The sequence below is a fragment of the Chanos chanos genome, chromosome 10, assembly GCF_902362185.1.
Source record: "Chanos chanos chromosome 10, fChaCha1.1, whole genome shotgun sequence".
Lineage (NCBI taxonomy): Eukaryota > Metazoa > Chordata > Actinopteri > Gonorynchiformes > Chanidae > Chanos > Chanos chanos.
Genome location: NC_044504.1, coordinates 13225163 through 13251026, shown reverse-complemented (window position 1 = coordinate 13251026; position 25864 = coordinate 13225163). Strand labels below are relative to the sequence as shown.

General features: G+C 40.1%; 3 protein-coding genes across 4 annotated transcripts in view; 2 read left to right on the top strand and 1 right to left on the bottom strand.

Moving 5' to 3' along the window:
- The first annotated feature begins 622 nt into the window (after positions 1-622).
- Positions 623-7591, top strand: gnmt (glycine N-methyltransferase). Of its 2 annotated transcripts, none has more exons than XM_030786730.1 (6): positions 623-919; positions 3029-3156; positions 3264-3376; positions 3638-3724; positions 4393-4517; positions 5320-7591. In XM_030786730.1, the coding sequence occupies exons 1-6, from the start codon at positions 714-716 to the stop codon at positions 5489-5491; spliced, it is 831 nt and encodes a 276-aa protein (XP_030642590.1). In that variant the 5' UTR covers positions 623-713; the 3' UTR covers positions 5492-7591. The 2 variants fall into 2 exon arrangements, with proteins under 2 accessions (XP_030642590.1, XP_030642589.1); XM_030786729.1 differs by having other exon boundaries at positions 3264-3377; positions 3582-3724.
- A 522-nt stretch (positions 7592-8113) lies between these two features.
- Positions 8114-11793, top strand: lgals8b (galectin 8b). Its single transcript, XM_030787152.1, has 8 exons — positions 8114-8152; positions 8485-8573; positions 8760-8970; positions 9739-9858; positions 10188-10214; positions 10449-10537; positions 10819-10984; positions 11644-11793. Exons 1-8 carry the CDS (start codon positions 8114-8116, stop codon positions 11791-11793), a joined length of 891 nt encoding a protein of 296 aa, XP_030643012.1.
- A 1521-nt stretch (positions 11794-13314) lies between these two features.
- LOC115822356 (probable palmitoyltransferase ZDHHC14) overlaps positions 13315-25864 on the bottom strand; it is a 36071-nt gene continuing 23521 nt past the window's right edge. The window contains exons 5-10 of the mRNA XM_030786156.1: positions 20951-21088; positions 19639-19687; positions 17513-17615; positions 16466-16575; positions 15323-15425; positions 13315-14316 (exon numbers count right to left, since the gene is read on the bottom strand). Coding sequence (XP_030642016.1) covers positions 13924-14316; positions 15323-15425; positions 16466-16575; positions 17513-17615; positions 19639-19687; positions 20951-21088 — 896 coding nt within the window. The 3' untranslated portion in view covers positions 13315-13923. The remainder of the gene's footprint in view (positions 14317-15322; positions 15426-16465; positions 16576-17512; positions 17616-19638; positions 19688-20950; positions 21089-25864) is intronic.

Here is a 25864-nt window from a genome sequence, read left to right as displayed (position 1 = left end):
GGGACAGGTCCCCTCTGAAATGAATACACCAATCACAGGAGGAGGTGGTTACAGGATTTGGGCTGAAACTGGATGGATGTGGAGAGCCCTGCAGGGACAAACCAGCTCCATATCCCGAGAATGCACCTGAACATACTGTTCCCAGGCAGTTTCACTCCTACAGTGAATGTTTTACAATGTGCAAACACAAAGAGAGTTCAGACTAACTCATATGCCAATATTTAGTAACCTCAACATTAGAAGCCACTTTTTAAAATATGTCAACTAAATCAAGCTCAAGTTTTGTTTCGGATTTTTTCCGTTTTAAATACTTAATCCACAATACCTGATTCCTCTTTTTATGTGTTAATACAGATGATTCTTCATGCAATTCGCTTCCTTTATTCATAAATAACAATCACGTTCCAGACTCCCTTAAAACGCCAAAAATCTGTGTGAGGGCGGAGCATTTCGACGCATGTCACGTAAGGATGAAACGTCACAACTAGCTTTGACCACTTAAAATGTAGGCGTGGATACATATTAGTTTTCGATTGGTGCAAAGTTTCTCTGTCGCATAGTATTGGTGTAAATAATAACAAGAGACTCTCAAATACATGTTCAGTAGATCACATTTTGCAAACGAAATAAGTCAAGCAGGACATCAACCTTAGATTTCCAAACAAATTCTTGCTGTTATTAGACTTGAGTCACGTAGTTTTGCAACGTACAGAATGGTTGACAGTGTTTATCGGACACGTTCACTTGGAGTTGCTGCGGTCGGCCTTCCTGATCAATATGCCGACGGTAAAGCAGCGAAAGTGTGGCAGCTGTACATCGGAGACACGCAGAGCAGAACACAGGAGTACAAAAGTTGGGTGGTGTCGTTGCTTAGAAAACATGGTTGTCAGAGGGTACTGGATGTTGCCTGCGGCACAGGGTATGTCGGTTATTTCATTGCTGCAACACACATTTAATCTTTTCTTCAGAGGTCTGTGCTTGCGAGCTTAGTTTGAATTTACATTTTGTAGTAGAGGCCACGTCCTGCTGTAAACGTCCTCTTGAAAATTCACGTCGTACTACAGAAATTTAGGCGAAATGATCTCCGTCTCAACACCTCCAGGCGTAGGCGTGGTCTTGTCTAAACTGTTACGTGTGGCTTGTGCTGATTCATTGAAAGAATAAGTAGTCAAAGTTAAATCTCACTGATCTCACTTACGCAGTTAATTCCCTCCAAGGCATACCTAACAGAAATTTCAACTCAGTGTCAATGTGTTGTAAGTAAGACTGTCAGACAGTAGAACGTTGTTGCATGTATAATGTTTCATATCAAGTTTTTCACTCTATTTGGCAGTTCTCATTACTTTACGCTTTGTTTGAATAGGGCTCAATCGCGTGAAGCAGGTGTTTCGAAGGGCTGTGGGGTATCTGGCCCATAACAAAACCGATGAAGGCTCCAGTTTACCGTCCTTGGCGTTGTTTACGAAAATTCTCTGCAAGTTCGTCTCATATATGTTTTGTACATTGACACATGGTGAATAAGGAGTTTCACGATACAGTTCAGCCATGCTACAACTTCCTCTTAGCCACTCCCACCTTTCTGAAAGGCGTCTGGCATTGCAGTCAGTCTGAAATCAGAAAACTGGCTTTTGATAGCCTACTTGTAAAGAATAAAGCGATACTGTGACTCAGTTAAGGATTACAGAGTGAAGTTCCTCAGACTTCAGAACAGTGCAGTCAAACTATGGAGAGATACGGTCGGTCGGAGCAATCGGGCACTATTTAGGCTATTCGCTGAGCCGTTTATTTTTATAGTGCTGATTTAATGAAGAAGCGGAGTTCCAGGTTCTGGCGCACAATGTAAACAAAAATATATTAATATTGTGTTCGTCTTATTGCACCTTTCCCTAGGTGATAAGCTTTAGGATGAACTGTGAGGGGGTTTCCAAGCAGACCAACGTTATTACTTTAGTGCGCTTAAATTTACAAGGTGTGATTTCATTACAGCTGGGGTCTTTCCTCTGAAAACAGTGGAGGACAAATAACAGATGCAGAAGCATGTATATTACGTATATACAGTTGAACCATCTAAAGTAACGTTTTAGACTAGTTAAATGCTAACCCTAAGCTACACTGTGTTGTAATGTAAAATTCTAATAATGTCAGTATGTCTCCACTCTGCATTCTTCAATGCCTTGGGGAATATACCGCAAGCTTTCATGCATTAGTTGGAGGAGCACAGCAAATATGTCTCTGTTTTCACCTGTATCCATGAAATAAATCTGCATTTAGGTTCACTCAGCTCTGATCATTTGTCTGTTTTAAGAAGGCATGCCCCAGTAACACAATTAAAAAGGGAACAGATTTCTGTGAGACTAAACTAACCAGAGTCATAACTAGGGGCCTCTGCTAAAATTGTATGTCTGGAATGTGCAGTGGTTGTAACAAGGCAGTCTTTTGCTTTAAGTCTGTTCGACCCCTTCTCGACCCCCAACCCCCACCTCTCTTCTTGAACCAATAAGATACTGACACACTAACCCAAACTATTTTTATGTACTACTAGCTGATGTCTTGTGTCACAGTGCACCTGTTGATTAGACGATGGCCTTTTCAAAAAGTACAAGTTCACTGAGTGTTAACATGAACCAGCCCTCTACAAAATGTGACAAACACTGTCTCTCAATCAAATATTACATCAGCAGTCCCCTCCTGAACACATGTACTTAACACTTTACTTAAGCATCATTACACTAGCAGTCCGTTCCAAGTAAAGACCAAATTTGTTCAGTTATTACATGGAGCCTATTCTCTGTACACTTCCGATTGATCTTGATTGTCTTGATCACTGAGAAAGATTTAGCGGGTTGTTTTAGCGGGTTTTCATAAATTGAATTTTTTTAAGCAGTCTTACTAGTTTTCTCAGGAAAGGTAGTAGTCAGGATGTCCCAGGGCTTACTGAGAAGCTAAAGTAATGTCAAAACCAGAATGCACTGCAATTAAAACTGTTGTTTATGGCATACCCTGACACCGGACCTTTTGTTTTATACAGGGTGGATTCCATCATGTTAGTGGAGGAGGGATTCCAGATGATGAGTGTGGATGCCAGCGATAAAATGCTGAAATATGCCCTGAAGGCGAGGTGGGAGAGGAGAAAAGAGCCTGCCTTCGACCAGTGGGGTATGTATGCTGAAGAGGTCCCACACACTCTGATACAAAAAGAGTGTACACTTGCATTTTAAAAGTTATCAAAAGTGTCGTTTAATGATACAACTGTTTCTTCACAGTGATTGAAGAGGCTAATTGGCTGACATTAGTGGATGACATTGAAAAACCTGGTGATGGATTTGATGCTGTGATCTGTCTGGGCAATTCATTTGCTCACTTGCCTGATTTCAAAGGTAAGAGTGAACTGAAAATGACTGAAATTCCTGAATGAGTTTTCCCCTGATTGTCTTGTAAGGTTACATTTGTGTACGCTGTTGACTTAAAAAGAAATGGATTGGTCATTCGCCTGTGCCATTTCACTTTGAGTTGTAGTTGCTTTATTTATCAATCCATCAGTTGATTGTCAGATAAATTGTATCTTTCCTATTAACCCTCAGGTGACCAGAGTGACCAGAAACTTGCTTTGCAAAACATTGCGAACATGGTGAAACCTGGGGGGATCCTTATCATTGACCACCGTAACTATGACTACATCCTGGAGACAGGCCGAGCCCCACAAGGCAAGAACATCTACTACCAGGTACTGTCTGTGACACAGACAAACAAAACAGCGACAGATGTGAAGGTCTGCGTAAAAGTAAAATTAGATATAGCTCATTTTATTTTATGTATCCAAAATGGTCCGATATTTCAGGTGTGAATAGTCCAGTTGAATGCAGTCCATTGTTTAAATAAAGCATTAATGTAATTCCATTTATTAAAAGACTTCTTGAAACTTCTTGTGTAACTACTTGGCAGATATTTCTCCAGAGTTTTTGTACTGCCAGGCACTGTGTGTAAGCACCTCACAACCTAAACGGGGCTTTTTAGCCTAAATTGTATTGCTTAATCTTGTAGTGGCTAAGAGCAAAAACTGTTAGTTTAAGCTTCTTAGTTCTTTAATTAAAAGGTGGTTCATGGCTGTATTTTTGGGTTGAAAGACATTTCTTATTGCCTTTTGGAGTCTGTTAAGCTCCAGGAGTGTGGGTTGTATGATTCATTTACATTTATGGTGTGTCTTAAAAATTTGTGTCATTTGTTTTCACAAAATTAACTGAATATTGTCTATTTCCAACACAAAAAGAGGGGAGATGAGATAATCAGGAGACTTGGGTCTAAGATCTGATTTTGTTGAACTCTTTGACTTGTTTTGTGTTGTAATGTCCAGCGTTTGATCATGATGTTTTTATGTCATGGCCTGTGTTTCAGAGTGACTTAAAACAGGACATTTGCACCTCAGTACTCTGGGTGAACAGCAAACCCCACATGATCACACTGGACTACACACTGGAAGTGCCAGACCCCGAGGGAGTGAAGACTGAGCCTCAGACCAGGTACTGTAACCAAAGCAACATGTTAATCTGATCTAAGCAGATAGGCCTTTTTATTAAGTTCAAATTCCCTGTCCATCAAATTAACTGCTCATTCAGTGAGGGCGTCACATGCCTCCATAAGCTGTTTGAAGTATGAAAGGAAATAACTGTGGATTCTATCTGTATGCCAAAAAGAGGGAGAGAGGGAAAGGCAAGAGATTTTAGTGATTTCAAATGGAACATGGTCGTTGGGGTCAGATGAGTCTGGGTGATGATGTCACAAACAGCAACACTGGTTGGATTTTAATGTCCTGTGGTGTCACATGTAGATGGAGAATGACCCATCAATCGAAAAATAGCCAGCAGCTGATACCTAGTCACCAATGCAGTGTGGCCGCCAATGACTGAGTGAAGCTAACTTAATTTCTTAAAATGCAGTTTTATAATGTTAGAGGAAGTTTTTTTTCAATTCCACTGCACACCTTAAAATGTCAACAATATCAACAATACCATCAACAATATGAACTGTTCCCTGACTTGTTGGCCATATTTATGGTGAAGTTAAAGAAAATATAAACAATGGAGATCACTCTTTTCCCCACAATGAGTCTTTTAGGGTTTATATTTATTTATTAATGCTAAGTGTCCTAAACTGACATATGTCACACCAGTAATTAAACCTGTCTTACAATGTCCTGTATTTATTATGTAAAGCTGTTGCATAACACACAAAGTTAAAAGTCACATTTGTATGATGAGGAGTCAAAAGCAAGTGTGTCTTTTTTCTTTTTTTTTTGTCTAATTTGTTGCGTCTGTTTCGCAGTAAATTTCGCTTGTCCTACTATCCCCACCGGCTGGAGTGCTTTAAGGAGATCCTCGTAGGAGCCTTTTTTGGAAAATGTGAACACTCTGTCTATGGAGACTTCAAGCCCTACACCCCCGGACAGCCTGAGGCACCTCGCTACTTCATTCACGTGGTTAAGAGGACCGCTTAGAACAGACGACACCGACCAAAAAGAGCCCTGTGATGTTTTCCACCTAGCCTGCTCTACTTGTTTTCTGTAATGTCTTACCTCCTCATGATCTTTTACTCTCCCCCTCCCCTCTTTTTAATGTTCAACACAAGTGCTCTTGTCCCACTGAAACCCACCAAAAGACTGTCCCAAAAATACAAAGAAAGGAAAAGACTGACATATCCAGTCCACCAAGGTACTCCCTGGATGTTAAGTGAAATCATTAACCCACCCTTGAGAGAAAAAAAATGCAGGGGTCATCTCAGCTGGATACATCTGTCCACTGTGTTTTCTCTGTGTCGGAGTTAGTCTGACAATCTACCCTGATTAGACTTGAAGAAATATAAGTGTGATGTTTTGTTTCTTTGAGCGTCACTAACTGACTTACTTGTATTTGTTGAGTCTGTGCACAATCATTTCTCCATCCTCTGGAAAGTCAACCACGGCAGTCTGTTTGCTGGTTTAATGCCAAAGTTTTTCAAAATCACCTCTTTGTTGCAGTGTCCTCTAAGATTACAGAAAAGAGGAGGAAAAGGTGCACTCTAATGTTCGGTACAGATGTTCTGGTCTTAAAAACGTATGCATTGCTAAATGAGACACCAGTACTTGTGTTGCATTTGTTTGTGTTTGTTGACCTAATCTAAGTAGGCCAGTAGATGATCAGCATTTGTGCTAGCCATTAATGCTAATAGTGAATGAAAGTTTTGTATATCCATTCATGTGACTTTATTGTCTCAATACATTCTCTGACTGCAACACGACTGTACTACAGTTTGTTTGTAGGAGGTCTGTGGGGCAGTTAAATTTTCCAATCGAAAGTGTCATGGACTCAACTATCTAAAAGTACAGTCTCTCTCTCTTTTTTTTTTTTTTTTTTTGCCACAAGTCACCTGAGTGCATCTTTTTCCCCTCATGAGCTTAGTATGCTCCGGTGTAGGAAAGATTTGGGAAAGAAAAGCTTAATGCTCTTCTCTGGTTTCAAACCAGGGTTTAGACATTCTGAGCTTTGTCTTGGTTTTGAGCGACGGAACAAAGCTCTGTAATTACCTGTTGGGCAAGAGTAGAAGGTTTTAGTTAATCTGGTACTGATTTTATGTTTTTAACTTACATTTTTTTCTTGGGAGAAATAGTTTGTACTTTGTTTGACAGTCAGATAGACCTGATCTTAATACCAAACCGTTAGCTAACAGGTTCTTTCCAGTCGACTTGGGTTCATGAGCAACATGTGCAAAGTCTAAGGAAAACTGGAACAATAACTGACTTGGCCTTAAATGACCCAGACTGAAAGAGATAAGGCAATCTTTTTCAGTTGCTATCTCTACAAAAGAACAAATTGAAAAATAACTGAAGGGTTTAGTTACGGGTTAAAAGGATATTCCACCCATTTTCAATTATACACGTGAGGCAACCTCCAGTGCAGCTCAGCAGTCGAAATAATCATGTATTGCCTAGCTTGATTTGACCGGTTTTCAATCTTTCATTTTTGGTTGGCATCAGTTTTGGAGCTTAAAATGTGCATTAAACAAATAAAAAAACAAACACCCCAGTAATCCTTACCTTAGTTTATGTTTTATCAACCGTATTTTCAATTTCAGTGTTTAGTATGTAATAAAATAGTTCATTGTTATTGGCCTGTTAAAAGGACAACGCCTTACAATTTAAAACAAAACAGGCAAACTAACTAAAAAACCCCGTTTAACCAGTAATGCCTGAATATGTAGTTTTGAAATCACACAGTTCCAAAAAGCTTCCTAAAACCTAGAAGCAGGGTCAATGGAATGAATATGGATGCCAGTCCAGAAATCGGTTAACAGAGACAAAGGCAAAAAGTTAGGAGTAGGCGAAGCCAAAACAAACAAACAAACAAAAAAAAAATCAAAATCTGAGAGATGATGTATGTGCTGTATCGCATTGTTTTATCACCTTTTTTACTCTGTGTTACTTTCTTTGCGTTTATGCCAAATGCTGAAAGAGTATTTGATATGTGAAAAGATCTCATTCTGTCACCAAGCCTTCAAGAAATCTATAACGTGTTTACATTTACCAGTTCAGTGTGATTTCATTTGCTGGTTTTGATTAGATTATTAAAAAAAAGTCTTCACGCACACAAATGGGTTTGATTTTTTCATACTGCCTTTCTTCAGATGCAGTGTACTCGTACCGAGAGATCTGATCCCTTTTTTTCTGGTTTATCGAGCTGTTGTAATCTCAGTATGCGGAGCAAAATCATTGAAATGAAAACAACAAAATGGGTCTACGATGAATTGATGCAGCATCTAATTGTTTGAGAAAAAAAAGATAGCGGGCAAGTGGTCATCTTATAGCCTACGAACTGTCTGGAAGTGGTGCAACTTTGCGTGTAATGTTACAATCGTTCCCTGACGATTTTTTAAAAAATCTTTCATTGAAGTGACTTCCTCACACACTGGCAGATGCTGCCACTGCCAGGCGGGTACGTGGGTCTGCGGATACGCACAAGCGTGTCACTGCGCTCGCCTTACGTATGATGGAAGAAATGGCGCCCTGAGCAGGCCAAACTCATGTTGCAGAAAAATCATTTATGATACGTTTGTGCAGTGTCCTACAAACAGAGCGAATGTCCAAATGTCAGTGGCGAATGCGAAGCAGACTGTTCTAAATCCGGTAAGAGATTTTTTTCCACAGTAGGAGTGAAATTTTGCATTGGGGAACCATTTTACATCGAAAACCCATTTTGCCTTTGCTTACCTAGGTGATGCCTGTTTATTGTAAATCTGTTGGGTAAATTTCAGCGGTTTTTAATTTTTTATTCTATTGCGCTTAGATCTCCGAGAAGTCGATTTACTTTTGACGCAGCGCATTTGAATGTAACATTCTAAAACGCGACTGAAGATATGATACGACCTATTTGATCATGGTATGAATGCTTGTAGATATCGATTCCATCACAGTTACACTTGCAGTTAATATCAATGAATTGCATCTCTCTCCTGTAGGCAGTTCCTTTCACAGAAATCATATCAGGCGGATTACAACCAGGGGACATTGTTTTGATTCAGGGCAGCGTTCTTAATAATGCAGACAGGTGACAAACACTTTCTGACTCTTTTTTTGTATTGTACAGCTGCGTCAGATGTTCCAAAACATACCTTACTTTCCATCATTTCCATTCAAGTAAAACGTTAAAGAACACAGATGTTCCACGTTCTGGATGTGTTTTTGTGATTAGTAAACAGTCTGTACAATTGTTGAGTTCTGTTCATTTGCTCAGGTTCCAGTTTGATTTGACTTGTGGCAGCAGCACAAAACCACGGGCGGACATCGCCTTTCACTTTAACCCTCGTTTCAAGACCTCCTCCTGTATCGTATGCAACTCTCTACAGCAGGGCACGTGGGGTAGGGAGGAGACCCACGATCAAATGCCCTTTAGGCAGGGAGCCCCCTTTGAGACCATCATCCTGGTTCACAATGATGTTTTCAAAGTAAGTCGCACGGTTCTCTCAGGGCGCTCGACCTTTTCAACATGTTCACAGAGGTATTGGACCCAGTATGGATATGCGTGATGATGTGCGCACTATTTCTGTTAAAACGCGAAAAGTACAATGTCAACAAGTAAAACACGATAATTTTCAGCCTTTGAAGTTGTAAAACAAATAGGGGCAGTAACGAAGAATGCATATTCAGGGCTTAATTTCCAAACAGGACAGCTTACTGCCAGTGTGCCCCTGGGCACAGCACTTAACCCCAACGTTGCAGCACAGGTTTGTGACTTTTGACATGGGTATTAATAGTTTTAAGTTGCTCTGGTTAAAGACTGTTGACCATTTTAATAGAAATGAAAATTGTGTAAAATACTGTAAAAAACAAACAAACTATATGGGAAATTTTATTTATTTGGATCAGTGTGATGTAGTTTTATGGTTGCACCTACATAACTGTTTACCCTGGGTTAGGCAAATGGGGGGAAAAGGACATCTTCACACTAAGAGAACTCAAGGCTGTTATCTTATCCATTGTTTCTCTTTGATGCCACTTATGGGTTATAAATTAAGTTCATAGCAAAGAATTTGACTTTACTGCAGTTAGGGTTTAACCCTAGTCCTAGTGTTCCAAAGACAACCTTTGTACAGCATTGAATAGCTGACCTGAAACTGCACATCAAAACAAAACTCTGTGCTCTGTGCGTCTGTAAATATTAAGTCCCGAGGAGAGGAATCACTAAAACTGTCCATTTGATTTGTCCCCACAAGGTGGCAGTCAACGGTGCTCATGTGTTGGAGTATAAACACAGAATCCCACTGAACAGAGTGGACACATTGGCTATATCAGGAATGGTCAAAATCAACGTCGTAGGCTTTATCCCAAACTCAGTAAGTAATCCCTCCATCCATTCTCACATGCACATGTACTCACATATGTCTCAAAAGAAAGGACAGATTAAATGAAATATTATAGGTCTTATATTATAATTAGACTAAGTTAAAACCAGGGTAAAATATTTTAGATAGAGTCATTTGTTGAAAAGTCACTCTTTCATTTGTTTTAATTATGGTTGCCTTTACTATTAGGTTGTATGAATAAAGCTTTTTGTTGTGATGACAAATATTGTCACAATGCTGTTCTTTGTCTTCTTGTTGTTTGTTTTAATGCGTCTGTTATAAAATGGCATCTACTTCACTTCTTGTCTATTTCTCCTCAGGCAATATTCTCAGAATCAGGTGACTTGGTAAGTAATAGACCATTGTTCTATGGGAGAATGTGACTAAATCTAGCTAATATCTGCAATAATCCTCAGCATACACTGTTACCAAGCACTGCTCCACTTTTAGGAAGTGTGTGTTTCACTGAATATACTACTATATTAAACTAAAGCAGATACACATTCCACATTTCGAGATATTACTGAGAAGTAAATGCGAGCATTAAGGGGAACACTCAGACTTTTCTGTGTTGTTTTCAGAGTCTGCCTTACAAAGGCAGTATACTCACAGGACTCAGCCCAGGAAAACAGATCACAATCAAAGGCAATGTCAGTTCATTTCCTCACAGGTAAGGCATGTGATTACATCTATCCAATCAGATGTTCCAAAGCTGTTACTTGTCACTAAATCTAGATTACAATTTAAAAGCATGCTAAAATGACATAAATGTTTTGCAAACCAAACCATTCTTTCTGTGGTAGAACTATAATGTTCAATGCCATGTTTTGTCCTTAATATCCAATGAATGGTTCTTCATTTAGAATAGACCCATAATCTTACAACCTAAATTTAGCATGTGAGGGATTAACGGTATTTAGTGCTGCATCCTGTGTTGTCTTCATATTATAGCTTCACTATAAACCTGAGATGCAGTCAGTCAGACAACATAGCCCTACACCTCAATGCACGGATAAAATCCAGCACGTTCATTCGGAATTCTTTCCTGGGTCAGTCTTGGGGTCCTGAGGAGAATGAACTTTCCCACTTTCCGTTCTCACCTGGACAGTACTTTGAGGTATGAGTGTACTTATACCATTTCATGCAGAATACAGAAGAATATGCCAGAACAATGACAACTTCTTGACCCAAGAGATTGCTACTTAGGTCCGTCCAGTTCACTCTGCCCATCTGCTGAACACAGTGCTACTCACCATTTCTTTGATTCCCTCACTTGCATGATGAACGGCAAATGCAAAGTGGCAAATGTATCATTATTTACATAACAGATATGCTCTGGCCAGCCTTGAGGTAAGGAGTCAGACACCTTAGCAAACTGGCTGATACGTTTGCCTGGAGGTTTTTTTGAGAGCGGAGAATTTACCCATGGCATTGTCCTCAGCAGGACCATTTCTGACCCTTAGACCTGGTCCACAGTCCCGCCGCGGTAACCAGTTCTCTGAGTCAGCCTCGGGATAGGGTGCTAGCCAACCTGACAGCTGGACCCATGGCTAAAACTAAAATTGTTCTGGCAATTGTGCTAAGGGAGTAATATTTACCTGCAACACACCATTCAACTGGATCTGCACTACACATATGTGCTGCTACAATCCCTCATCAAGCCAGTTACCCTTACTTACAGTGTTTGATAGTGAGAAATTACAACTGGTAATGCACTTAGTGAACACCCTCAGAAAATAGTACTGAAATGTCCTGTTCCTTGTTTCTATTTGTCAGATGATCATCCTATGTCAGTCTCACCAGTTAAAAGTGGCTGTGAATGGATCCCACATTCTTGACTACAGGCACAGAGTTCAGGACCTCAGCAGCATCGATCAGCTGGAGATCATGGGAGACCTAGAACTGCAGGACCTCAAGCTATGGTGACCAAGCACTGCACCACAACTGGACAGTTTAACCTCACACAAATTCATGAAAGACCAGCTCCACAAAAGAAGTTTACAGAGGTTCTGGCTGAGTGTATTTGTTATGACCTACCTGTGATGAGAACGCACACTACAGTTAATCAGACAGGGGTTCCATTGTTATCCAACGCTAATATAGGTTATGACCTGGGTACACTTCATAGTAAGGAGCACAACACTATAATAGTTTTGGTTATCATAAAAATGATCAGTCTTTTGCTGAGATTGGTGCTACCTCTATGTCCATCATCACTGATCCTAATATTATGGAAGCCTGTTATGTTGGTGCATCTGTCAGAGACTCTCTGCTTAATTCAGTGTTTATGATGTACATTGACTAAACAATGCATTGGTTATTAAAATTGAGAGGATCAGTTGGTGTGTATGTGATATGATATGTGAGATGTGGTTTTCTGTTGAAATCCATAATCTGTGTTATCTCCTCCAGAATATAGGAGGTACTTTATCTCCAACTGTTGCCATTTCGATGTAATGTTAATATAGTACACCACTGAGTTTCTTCTATATCCCCACCAGATGGTGCCAGATATCTATGAAATATTAAGTCAGATATCTCTGCTAACATGGTGACCACACAGAAGAAGAGAGCTGTAGTCAAGGGAACTGTTCAGAAGATGTCTTCCAATACATATACATGGAGAAATCATCATAACTTAAGTAGCAACACTGTTTTAAAACAGTACACATTCTTTATTGTAGAGTGGTTTCAAAGTAGGTCACATTCTTGTGGTTTTAGATGAACGGTGGATGCAGAATTGTTGAGACAGTCTAAGACACCCCATAGTCACAGTACAGGTGACAGTCATCACTACTCTAATGGTTTTAAAAGGAGAAATTCACTTGTTTTGACATATGGGCTCATTATAGCCCTCAAGACCTTTCACTGAAAAAGCTTATTTTCTGTAACAGTCTAAAATGCTCTCAAAAATACGTGTTACTGGAGTGAATTTTCCAAATGAATGATTTTTAAAATGTCAAATGGATAAAAACCACAACAAGCTATTTTACTTGGTAAGGCTGTGAGAGGCTCACACTGATATCATTACTGAATATCAGCATATTGATAAACAACATTGGTGGTGTGTTGGTCTACTGAAACAATCAGTAAAATCGTGTTAACAAATTTGATTACATTTGCAATAAATATGCAAATGTAATTAAATCAATTACATTTGCACATTTCAAAACGGGCCCATATGTCAACTACAGTAAATTTCCCTTTTAAGACTGTATGCATATGTTCATCACAGAGTATTATGGGTTAAACATGGACAAACCCAGAGGCAGCAGTCAAGAGATTACCCATAATTTCAGCTGTAAATGTGCATTTGCACTAAACACCAGGCATTTAAAGTCACAGGGCAGACAGGTGCATAAATGTATTATGTGCTTGACTCCCTTTAAAACATCTGAGGATTTTATTCAGATCCACAGGAAATATAACAATCAGGAGGAAAAAAAACCCTTGGTATAGCACAACATAATATCTTATTATTTTCAAATATGGAATTTATACAAAAGATTAATCAAATGATATGAAACATGATCAACAAGAAACACAAGAAGAGATAATAAAGGCAAAAAGACATGGTCAAACAGTGATCTCCAGACAGAGTTGTGTCCAAAACAAAACAAGAGCTCTGCCTAAGACACACACTGAAAAGCAGCTTTTCCCTGACAGGCTCAGGAAGAACTGTACTACCACTTCCTGAGTGGTACGCTTGTGTCGCTTGGCAACAGCCCTTTTTGTTTCAACGAGCCACTCAGCAGAGCCGTGGACTGTGCATCTTCTAAACAGTGATTGGAACGTGAAGTTTCATCAGTGCCACCCGTGCAGAGTTCAGTGCCACCAGCATGTGAGGGAGGTTTGGCAACACTTAGGCTTAAGTTTAAGCCCCGAAGGTACCAAAGAACATTAGGTTCAGGGAGAATACCAAAGCTCACCATGTTTTTTTTTTTTAAGGGATGGAGGGCTGAGGTGAGCACACACATGCTTTTGGCACAAGAGATTTGAGTGGAGAGTTACAGTTTTTAGGCCTGGACGAATGATGTCGTGGAAGTGCGTACCCACTTAGACGGAGCTTAATTTGACCAAGCCTCTGATGGAGTCCTCATGCAATGAGTCTTGATTGGCGGGGTTATAGAAGGGTACGTTGTGGCCGTGGCCCACAGGGCTACCACAGGGAAGCATGCCTGGGGGTGAAGGGGCCTCCTCGGGTGTGAGAAGGTGGGGGTAGGTCTCTGGTGCTTCATGACCCAGCAACTCTGACTCACAGGTGAGGTTTGGTGAAGATGTTGGTGGCGTGGGTTGGCCCAGAGGCAGTGAGGCACGTGGACTTCCCGTCAACGTCCTTCCAGGAAGAGAGGATTCGTCCACTATGGCGACGGGCTCGCTCTGCAGGAGGGGTGTGGCAGCAGCCTGTAAAACGAATTTGGTGCTCTGAATGCACTGGTCTTGGTCACACTGAGGGGGGAGAGAGAGAGAGAGAGAGCGAGAGACAGAGGCAGAATGTGGGGCAGAGAGAGACGAAAGGGAGGGATGGGTGTATAGAGGAGCGCGAGGCGGAGAAGATTAAGAGGTGATTAATACGGATAGGAATAGGGGAATAGAGAATAGGAAACAGGGAAAGAATAAGGAAAGAGCGTGAAAGAAAAGATGTTAGTTTCCTCAGTTAATGATCTGCAGTAAATGCATAGCAAACAGATATAAAGTTTAGCCAGTCAGCCCAATACAAATGCCCCCGTGTCTCCATTGCATTATGAGTAGTACCTGCTGATAGATCATTATGGATCAATGACCACTACAGTTCACACCACCCTACTATTACCATGGAATATACCATCTACATTATGGTTACAATATGTTAAAAGCAAATGGATCATTTCAGCTGTGAGCAAAATGCAGTCTGTCTGTTAATCTTTGCCTGTCTTCTCCAAAGAGAGCAGTAGTCAGCACATAGAGTGTAGAGCACAAACTAAAATCAATAGATCAGAGAAATTATACAAAAAGAAATGCCCACATTATAGAAGTTAGTATTAACCAATTAGAATTCATTAGTGTGCACGGATGTCTAATATTATTGTATTCTTGTCTGCCACTGTCTGTCTTGTCTACGAATTTTACAATTTAAAAATAATCTGGACAGTATATTTTGACATTATATACTCTATTAACCTATATTACGTATTATATTACTTACATATGTATACGGTATTTTAATGTAAAAGTCTCTTAAACTGTCACATGTTGTTGGGTAAGTTAATTTTGAAATAACAGCTTATGCACCAAGTATGTTCAATGAATAAGAATCAAAGGATTTTTTATTTAGGATGTTAAAATATATACACCTCTGACAGTTCTTACATTATACTGACTACTTGCTTACATCTCTCTGAGACCCTGAATTACACATAATGCGTATTGCATTGAGAAAGAATGAGTCAAAGTTTGTCAAAGATGTGGTGCTTACCATGTGACTCTGGGACTGAGTGGCACCATACATAGTGACACCATTGGTGGGTGGTGTAGGTTGGACCATGTCTGGCACAACAAAGCCTCTTCTGTCAATGAGACTGTGGAGAAAGACAGAGAGTGTTGACATGACTTTGGCTATGTCAGAGTGCAGTGTCTATAGCCATGTGTGCAAGGCTCCTGTTATCGAACTGAATGATGGGAATAAAAACGTCAGCAGATTCAATTCCATTAGCGCCATTACTGAGACAGTGCTTGACTATAACTAACACACACACACACACACACACACACACAGTCAAAACATTTTCCGCTGATCGATAAACATTTAGATGGTCTAAATCTGTTTTCCACAGAAATGACTCGCCCGGACAATGACCATGCCAAACGCATTGGTTTGGCAAAGAGATGAAAAAGCTGAATGAAAAAGGGTTCACATTTGCCAAATACAGGCAAAAAAAGAGATACTGAACTGAAAATGCTCAATTTCATTAAACAGTCTAAGGACAAGAAGGGCAACAAGAACAGCAGTGACAGGTCTAAGATAGGGAGATAGATAGATAGATAGATAGATAGACAGACAGACAGACAGACAGACAGACAGACAGACAGACAGACAGATAGATAGATAGATAGATAGATAGATAGATAGATAGATTTTTATGTGAACAAACAAGATATTTGTTTAAAACCACAAAACAACAACCAGAGCTAAACATATGTACCTCCTTCAAGACTGATTAAAAAAAAAAGGAAAAAACAAAAACTGTATCATAAGCTTCATAAAAGGGATATTAATGAGAAGGATGTCATTTGGCATGCTCAATTTTGGTGGCATAAGCAAAAAACATTGACTTCTTAGCAATAGAGTGTGATGCCTAACTCCTTTTCCAACATTTGTCTGGCTCTGCATTTAGAGAAAATCAGAGGGAATTTTAAACCTGGACTGCTAGTTTGCACTGGTTAAACGTGATGGTGGTTCTGTCATGGTATGGACAATGACGTGATGAGAATCACTGGACACGACTATAAGTTGCATGGGAGAACTAAGGTTGTGTTCAAAGGGCTTTTTTCATAAACAACAGGTTAAATGCATTTTTATAGAATTCTGTGTTTGTCATTATAAACTTTGGCAACTCACCTAGGTGGGAAAGGACCACAGAGGGCTGCACAGCAGTTGGTAAATATGTTCCCATGACTGTATGGGTTATAATTTTCCTTTCCTCTTTTTGATGACCAAGACCCCTTTATCTGGAAAGGAGAGAACACAGACATGAAACTGTGTTTGAGAAAAGAGAGAGAGAGAGAGAGAGAGAGAGAGAGAGAGGAGAGGGAGAAAAAATAAAGTATTATCCCTGAAGAAGGCAGTATTTTTTTAGTTTAAACCATGTGAGTGATAGGGCTGTCACCTTTTATTTGAAGATGAAATATTTTTTTTTGTACTTTAAAAGTAATAGACTGAGACTGCATGATCCTTGCAAGCTCTGTTTTCAATAATTATCAAGTCCCTGTACTAATGCGTGTCCCTGATGTACCAGGGCCGTTCTATGAATATGAAGGGGTGAAGATTAGTACATGCACCCTTTGACGCATGAGAAGTCAGCCACCACTTCTTTCAACCTGTTCAGTTTACTACTCTTTCCATAGGAATGCAGGGCACGTAGAGGCCTGTGTTACATGCCCCAGACTTGCCAGCGACTGTACAAACACTGAAACACAAGGACAGGGAGTGTAGCATGTCTGCCTGACCCTCCCACAACATGGTCAGTGGTGTTCTATGCAATAAATATCTTCTTTAAAGAAGCACAAAATGGCAAAAAATATACAATGAGTAGGTGAGTTCCTTTCTGCCTGAATAAGTAAATCAAAGTGTATTTGGTCTAACTGACAGCCTTAGGCAGTGATAAGGCTTAACCACTGAAAATAAATGAGAGACAAATATTGCCATTCACTAGTTGCAAAAAAACAAACAAACCTCCCAATAATTTGTTTGGAAACCAGAGAGGATCAAATTCAAGATCAAGACAATTCAACTATCCTCAATTAAAAATGAGCATCCAGGGATTAGGATCTATTATCTAATGAATACACACAGTTGACATTGTTGGTGTTTGTGTACTTGTCTGTCTGTGTATTGTGTTTGTGTATGTGTGCATGTGTAGCTGCACTAAGATTAAGGAGCACTTACATCTTCATTGGTGGTTTGATTGGATCCAATTAAGTAAGTGTGGAAGCCAGAGAGACCTACAATTGACCATACAGAGAAAAAGCATACCACCACCTCCAGCACAGTGAACAGAGAGTCAAGGAAAGGACAAAAACAAAATATGCAGACAGTAAACTGCAGTTCTGCCCAATTACCAGAGGATTTCTACCCTGTTTTTGACTAGAGGACTGCTTTGCCTTCTACTAGGTTCAGTTGCTAAGAAACCAAAGCTGCAGCTTGGAGAGAGGTGTTATGCAACATAGCACATCCTCTCATACACTGTCAATATTGCTCCCCTTTGACTTGACTTGAATACAGTGGTCATAAGCAGCACACATGTAGTATGTATGTAATAAACAACATGAGAGCAGTCAACTGATTTAACAAGCAGTGAGTTAAGATCAGGTATTTTTGGGCTCTGCCATCGAAAGGCTAATGTTATGATAACACAAGGGTGTTGTAAGTTTTAAGACCAAACACTTAGGTGTTTAAACCTTTACTAATCTTCTTTGATGATCTTCTTTACTCATGTGAAAAGTTCGTCATAGGAAAGACTAACAGCACTAGTGCTTCATAAGTAAATGTACTCATTATACGTCAACAAAAACTTTGGATAAATATTTGGTCCATTGGTCACAAAGCTGTCCAAACATTAAGAGTCCAGCAGAGCAGGGAGCTATTCACCTCTGAGAGAGGCTGTAATTGTCCGATAAACCCCGTGGTCTTGAATAAGAGGGATATAGCATGTCGCTCGCCCTCAAAGACAGAAACAGGGCACAAGGCACAGGTCAGAGGTGACGCAGATAAAGGTCGGTATAGGAGACGGAATGAACGAAAGAGGCTGTGTCTACTCAACACTGCCACTGTGGGGTGTGTTTACACTGTAAAGCCCACAGCGGGATTTTCAGAGAATTCCTCTATAAGAATTTGTGACTGACTGAATAGAGATAAGAGGGTTGAAAAGGGTAATGCAAAATGTTATATATAACAGGAAACACACATACACAAACTGGTATGATCTGGTGTTTTACCGTCTGCTTTTAAAACGGCCGTGATCAGGCCTTTACTTAAAAAAAACCAAACCTTGACACTGAAGCCTTAAATAATTATAGGCCGATCTCTAATCTCCTGTTTCTCTCAAAAATACTAGCTGCCCAGCTGATAGCCCATATGTCCTCTAACAATCTGTTTGAAATATTTCAGTCAGGCTTCAGGTGTTTTCACTGCACTGAAACCGCGCTTATTAGAATAACTAACGATCTTTTGTTCGCCATGGACACTGGAGCTACTTCTATTCTTATTCTGCTTAATCTGAGTGCAGCATTTGACAAGGTCGATCACACTATATTGTTCAAGGGCCTGGAAAATCAAATTGGCATTCGTGGCCCGGTGCTCTCTTGGTTTAAATCTTATCTCTCTGAGAGAAAGCAGTGTGTCCACTATGATAAGGTGACCTCTGAATAGCGTGAGCTCTAACTATGTTGTTCCTCAGGGGTCAGTCCTTGGCCCTCTCCTATTCTCTATTTACATGCTCCCTTTGGGTGACATTATTCGTAGTTACAACATTAACTTCCGTTGTTATGCTGATGATACTCAGATTTTCTTATCGATCCAGCACAATGACCACTCTGTATTGGCTAACCTTGAGGCATGTCTTTGTGCTATTAAGGGTTGGATGTCTTAAAATTTCCTGATGCTTAACACAGGCAAGACTGAAATGCTGGTCATTGGTCCCCCTATGCGTGAGCATCTTTTAAGCGATCTTACCCTAAATTTTGACAACTGCATCATCTCTCAAAACTCTACAGCTAAAAACCTTAGTGTGATTTTTGACTCTAGTCTCTCACTAGTCACTCATATCAAAAACACAACCAAAACTGCCTTTTATCACCTCCGTAATATCGCTACAATTAGTCCCTAAGTACGGCTGATGCAGAAACCACTGTTCATGCATTCGTGTCTCACCTCGATTACTGCAATGTTCTGTACTCTGGCCTGCCTGCCTTCGTTACCAAAAGTTGTTATTATTATTATTATTATTTATTATTATTATTATTACTATTATCATCATCAAAATAAAATAGTGTTATTGTGAAGTGAAAGGATATCTGGCTGGACTGTCTTTGAGTGCGGTGAGAAAGCCAGCGCTGTGGGATCCTATAAGGCACGAGAAAAGAGAGACATCTTCAAGGGAACATTTATCCTTTTTGACATATGGGCTCATTATAATCCTTATGTTGGTGCCTCATAGAGCTTTTCAGTCACACACCTGCAGAGTTTTCCCTACCACAGAAAGGCTCAGGAGCTGTGCCTAAGTGTTTTTGCAGAGCGCCTTAAGCCAAATGAATGTAAAAAGGCATTTGGGAGACATATAAGAATGAGCATAAAAGCAATGGTGAGAGTTCTATGTGCTGACAAAAAAAACAACAAAAAATTGTTTGGTGTGTGACAAATGCTCATCGCCAAGACAATCAAACAGCTGACTGGATATTTGGACAACAGTGGCTTTATCTGAAATATGAAAGACTGGTCTTCTATCACTGCCATGCCAAACAGGTTATTTCTGTAGAGTGCCCTTTTGGATAAGCCTATGGCTATAGTTTTCCCTTTAAATGGTTTAATTCTGATACTTTAGTTGGCCTACCTAAAATGATCAGGGCATATGGCTCTCTGGTGTAATGGACTCCAGTAGCCAGGGTTGGGTCAGGTTACTTTGAAATGTAGTCAGTTACTGAATACACACTACATATCAATTTTTGTAATTAGTAATGTAATCCATTGGATTACAAAAAATGTAAACTAATCTGAATACTTCTGGATTACTTCAAAATCAAACAATGAAAATACTGCACTTTGTACTAAAAAATGGACGCAGCCACCAAAAATTTGAGTTCCACAAATATTCTCTTTTCTCTTTAAACATCTCAAAACATTTTCAGTGCAAATAAAATGCATTTTAAATATTCAACATTTGCAGTTGGTCAAATCAAATTACCCTTACAAAAACAGTACTGGCACAAACTGCAGGTGCGCTATGTGTATTCTACAACATGTGGGACGCTCTTTCTTTTGTGTAAGTTTTTGTTGCTGCTGTCTTTTAATCAAAGGCCTCATGGAGGACTTTGCTCTTGTAATGCAAGAGGGGCACTTATTCAAAATGTTCATCTTCCATTTCAATGTAGATGAAAAGGAATTAAAACTCCATTATCCATAAATTATACTTAAAAAACAAAAACAAATATTAGTTAAGTCACCATTATCAAACTGAGAGGAGTAACTTAATTTGATATACAGCAGAGCATATTCGGCATTTAGAATTGGTCAAATCAAATTACCCTTACAAAAACATGCTTGCATAAACGTCTACAGGTGTACTGTATTGTTTGGGTTGGGGGGGGGGGGGGCGGGCGGCATACTTACGTAGGACAACGTGTGTAAGGACGAAGGAGAAGATGAAGATTGTTAGGAACGACAGTGAGAGGATAAACATGTAGAAGAACCTGTAGTTTCTCTTCCCCACACAGTTGCCCACCCAAGGACAATGGTGGTCAAATCGCTCTGCACAAAAAGAGAATGAAGGGACAGATATCATCTCTGTTGAGCTCTAAGAGCTCTAATCATTCTGCCAATCTCCACTGCATGCCAAACTTTCAGGTAAAGACTTATACATGATTGAGAAGCACATTTATTTAAGAATGTATGTCAATTCTGCAATAAACCAACTCAGCAGCAGAAAGGCGTATCTTGAACAATTTTCTGGTACCCAGACAGGACAACCTGTTTTAAAACCAGGTTGAGAGGGGAGAAAACAACCAGTTTGAGATGACTATTCTGAAGATGGAAGAACAACAAGTAATACCAGCAGGTCACGATATTTCATTTGCCGTCAGATAATGAAACATAACACACAGAATAAAAAATATTGGCTTCAGCACATTCGTGTTAACAGTCAAGCGGGATCGCCTATAAATCTGTATGTGCAGCTTCAGTAATGGCTGTTAAGGTCAGTCACACTGACTCTGAATTTGAATATATTTGATGTGTTGCCATTGCTCTCTGAGCTTCTGTTTGGCAAATTGGGAGTTTCTTCTCTTCCCTCTTCAAACTGTGCTATACTTCACATCTCCATATGATACAAAAGTCTTCAGTTCCTCTGAGTGCTCAATTTTCATGCTAGATGTCTTCACGTTATGCTAGCAGTCATCCCTCCATGACAGGTGGTGTTGTCTATGCCTCCCTTCTAGATGTCAGTTCCACGTTCAGCATGCCGTAAGAGTATACGTCTTGACTGGTGGCATGTCAACATAATGACCAATCAAGCTGGCCTTTTTTAAGCTGTCCATCCAAAGATGACACAACATGATCCGTCAAAGGTCTGGAGATAAAGCTCAGTGTTGTCTGTATTAAAGGTCTGCAGATACTGCTCAGTGTTGTCTGTATTAAAGGTCTGCAGATACTGCTCAGTGTTGTCTGTACTAAAGGTCTGCAGATACTGCTCAGTGTTGTCTGTACTAAAGGTCTGAAGATACTGCTCAGTGTTGTCTGTACTAAAGGTCTGCAGATACTGCTCAGTGTTGTCTGTACTAAAGGTCTGGAGATAAAGCTCAGTGTTGTCTGTACTAAAGGTCTGGAGATTCTGCTCAGTGTTGTCTGTATTAAAGGTCTGCAGATACTACTCGGTATAGTCTGTATTAAAGGTCTGCAGATACTGCTCAGTGTTGTCTGTATTAAAGGTCTGCAGATACTGCTCAGTGTTGTCTGTATTAAAGGTCTGCAGATACTGCTCAGTGTTGTCTGTATTAAAGGTCTGGAGATAAAGCTCAGTGTTGTCTGCATAAAAGGTCTGCAGATACTGCTCAGTGTTGTCTGTACTAAAGGTCTGGAGATTCTGCTCAGTGTTGTCTGTATTAAAGGTCTGCAGATACTGCTCAGTGTTGTCTGTATTAAAGGTCTGCAGATACTGCTCAGTGTTGTCTGTATTAAAGGTCTGCAGATACTGTTCAGTGTTGTCTGTACTAAAGGTCTGGAGATAAAGCTCAGTGTTGTCTGTATTAAAGGTCTGCAGATACTGCTCAGTGTTGTCTGTACTAAAGGTCTGGAGATTCTGCTCAGTGTTGTCTGTATTAAAGGTCTGCAGATTCTGCTCAGTGTTGTCTGTATTAAAGGTCTGCAGATACTGCTCAGTGTTGTCTGTACTAAAGGTCTGCAGATACTGCTCAGTGTTGTCTGTATTAAAGGTCTGCAGATTCTGCTCAGTGTTGTCTGTATTAAAGGTCTGCAGATACTGCTCAGTGTTGTCTGTACTAAAGGTCTGCAGATACTGCTCAGTGTTGTCTGTATTAAAGGTCTGCAGATACTGCTCAGTGTTGTCTGTATTAAAGGTCTGCAGATACTGCTCAGTGTTGTCTGTACTAAAGGTCTGCAGATACTGCTCAGTGTTGTCTGTACTAAAGGTCTGGAGATAAAGCTCAGTGTTGTCTGTACTAAAGGTCTGGAGATACTGCTCAGTGTTGTCTGTACTAAAGGTCTGGAGATTCTGCTCAGTGTTGTCTGTATTAAAGCTCTGCAGATACTACTCGGTATAGTCTGTATTAAAGGTCTGCAGATACTGCTCAGTGTTGTCTGTATTAAAGGTCTGGAGATAAAGCTCAGTGTTGTCTGTACTAAAGGTCTGCAGATACTGCTCAGTGTTGTCTGTATTAAAGGTCTGCAGATACTGCTCAGTGTTGTCTGTATTAAAGGTCTGGAGATAAAGCTCAGTGTTGTCTGTATTAAAGGTCTGAAGATACTACTCGGTATAGTCTGTATTAAAGGTCTGCAGATACTGCTCAGTGTTGTCTGTATTAAAGGTCTGGAGATAAAGCTCAGTGTTGTCTGTACTAAAGGTCTGCAGATACTGCTCAGTGTTGTCTGTATTAAAGGTCTGCAGATACTGCTCAGTGTTGTCTGTATTAAAGGTCTGGAGATAAAGCTCAGTGTTGTCTGTATTAAAGGTCTGAAGATACTACTCGGTATAGTCTGTATTAAAGGTCTGCAGATACTGCTCAGTGTTGTCTGTATTAAAGGTCTGCAGATACTGCTCAGTGTTGTCTGTATTAAAGGTCTGCAGATACTGCTCAGTGTTGTCTGTATTAAAGGTCTGGAGATAAAGCTCAGTGTTGTCTGCATAAAAGGTCTGCAGATACTGCTCAGTGTTGTCTGTACTAAAGGTCTGGAGATTCTGCTCAGTGTTGTCTGTATTAAAGGTCTGCAGATACTGCTCAGTGTTGTCTGTATTAAAGGTCTGCAGATACTGCTCAGTGTTGTCTGTATTAAAGGTCTGCAGATACTGTTCAGTGTTGTCTGTACTAAAGGTCTGGAGATAAAGCTCAGTGTTGTCTGTATTAAAGGTCTGCAGATACTGCTCAGTGTTGTCTGTACTAAAGGTCTGGAGATTCTGCTCAGTGTTGTCTGTATTAAAGGTCTGCAGATTCTGCTCAGTGTTGTCTGTATTAAAGGTCTGGAGATAAAGCTCAGTGTTGTCTGTATTAAAGGTCTGCAGATACTGCTCAGTGTTGTCTGTATTAAAGGTCTGGAGATAAAGCTCAGTGTTGTCTGTATTAAAGGTCTGCAGATACTACTCGGTATAGTCTGTATTAAAGGTCTGCAGATACTGCTCAGTGTTGTCTGTATTAAAGGTCTGGAGATAAAGCTCAGTGTTGTCTGTACTAAAGGTCTGGATATTCTGCTCAGTGTTGTCTGTATTAAAGGTCTGCAGATACTACTCAGTGTTGTCTGTATTAAAGGTCTGCAGATAAAGCTCAGTGTTGTCTGCATAAAAGGTCTGCAGATACTGCTCAGTGTTGTCTGTATTAAAGGTCTGCAGATACTGCTCAGTGTTGTCTGTATTAAAGGTCTGGAGATTCTGCTCAGTGTTGTCTGTATTAAAGGTCTGGAGATTCTGCTCAGTGTTGTCTGTACTAAAGGTCTGCAGATACTGCTCAGTGTTGTCTGTACTAAAGGTCTGGAGATAAAGCTCAGTGTTGTCTGTACTAAAGGTCTGGAGATTCTGCTCAGTGTTGTCTTTATTAAAGGTCTGCAGATACTACTCGGTATAGTCTGTATTAAAGGTCTGCAGATACTGCTCAGTGTTGTCTGTATTAAAGGTCTGGAGATAAAGCTCAGTGTTGTCTGTATTAAAGGTCTGCAGATACTGCTCAGTGCTGTCTGTACTAAAGGTCTGGAGATAAAGCTCAGTGTTGTCTGTATTAAAGGTCTGGAGATAAAGCTCAGTGTTGTCTGTACTAAAGGTCTGGATATTCTGCTCAGTGTTGTCTGTATTAAAGGTCTGCAGATACTGCTCAGTGTTGTCTGTATTAAAGGTCTGCAGATACTGCTCAGTGTTGTCTGTACTAAAGGTCTGGAGATTCTGCTCAGTGTTGTCTGTATTAAAGGTCTGCAGATACTGCTCAGTGTTGTCTGTACTAAAGGTCTGGAGATAAAGCTCAGTGTTGTCTGTACTAAAGGTCTGGAGATACTGCTCAGTGTTGTCTGTACTAAAGGTCTGGAGATTCTGCTCAGTGTTGTCTGTATTAAAGCTCTGCAGATACTACTCGGTATAGTCTGTATTAAAGGTCTGCAGATACTGCTCAGTGTTGTCTGTATTAAAGGTCTGGAGATAAAGCTCAGTGTTGTCTGTACTAAAGGTCTGGAGATAAAGCTCAGTGTTGTCTGTACTAAAGGTCTGGAGATTCTGCTCAGTGTTGTCTGTACTAAAGGTCTGCAGATACTGCTCAGTGTTGTCTGTATTAAAGGTCTGCAGATACTGCTCAGTGTTGTCTGTATTAAAGGTCTGCAGATACTGCTCAGTGTTGTCTGTATTAAAGGTCTGGAGATACTGCTCAGTGTTGTCTGTACTAAAGGTCTGCAGATACTGCTCAGTGTTGTCTGTATTAAAGGTCTGCAGATACTGCTCAGTGTTGTCTGTATTAAAGGTCTGGAGATTCTGCTCAGTGTTGTCTGTACTAAAGGTCTGCAGATACTGCTCAGTGTTGTCTGTATTAAAGGTCTGAAGATACTACTCGGTATAGTCTGTATTAAAGGTCTGCAGATACTGCTCAGTGTTGTCTGTATTAAAGGTCTGCAGATACTACTCGGTATAGTCTGTATTAAAGGTCTGCAGATACTGCTCAGTGTTGTCTGTATTAAAGGTCTGCAGATACTGCTCAGTGTTGTCTGTATTAAAGGTCTGCAGATACTGCTCAGTGTTGTCTGTATTAAAGGTCTGGAGATAAAGCTCAGTGTTGTCTGTATTAAAGGCGTCATCATTGTTTACATAAGCTTCAGGTCATTTGG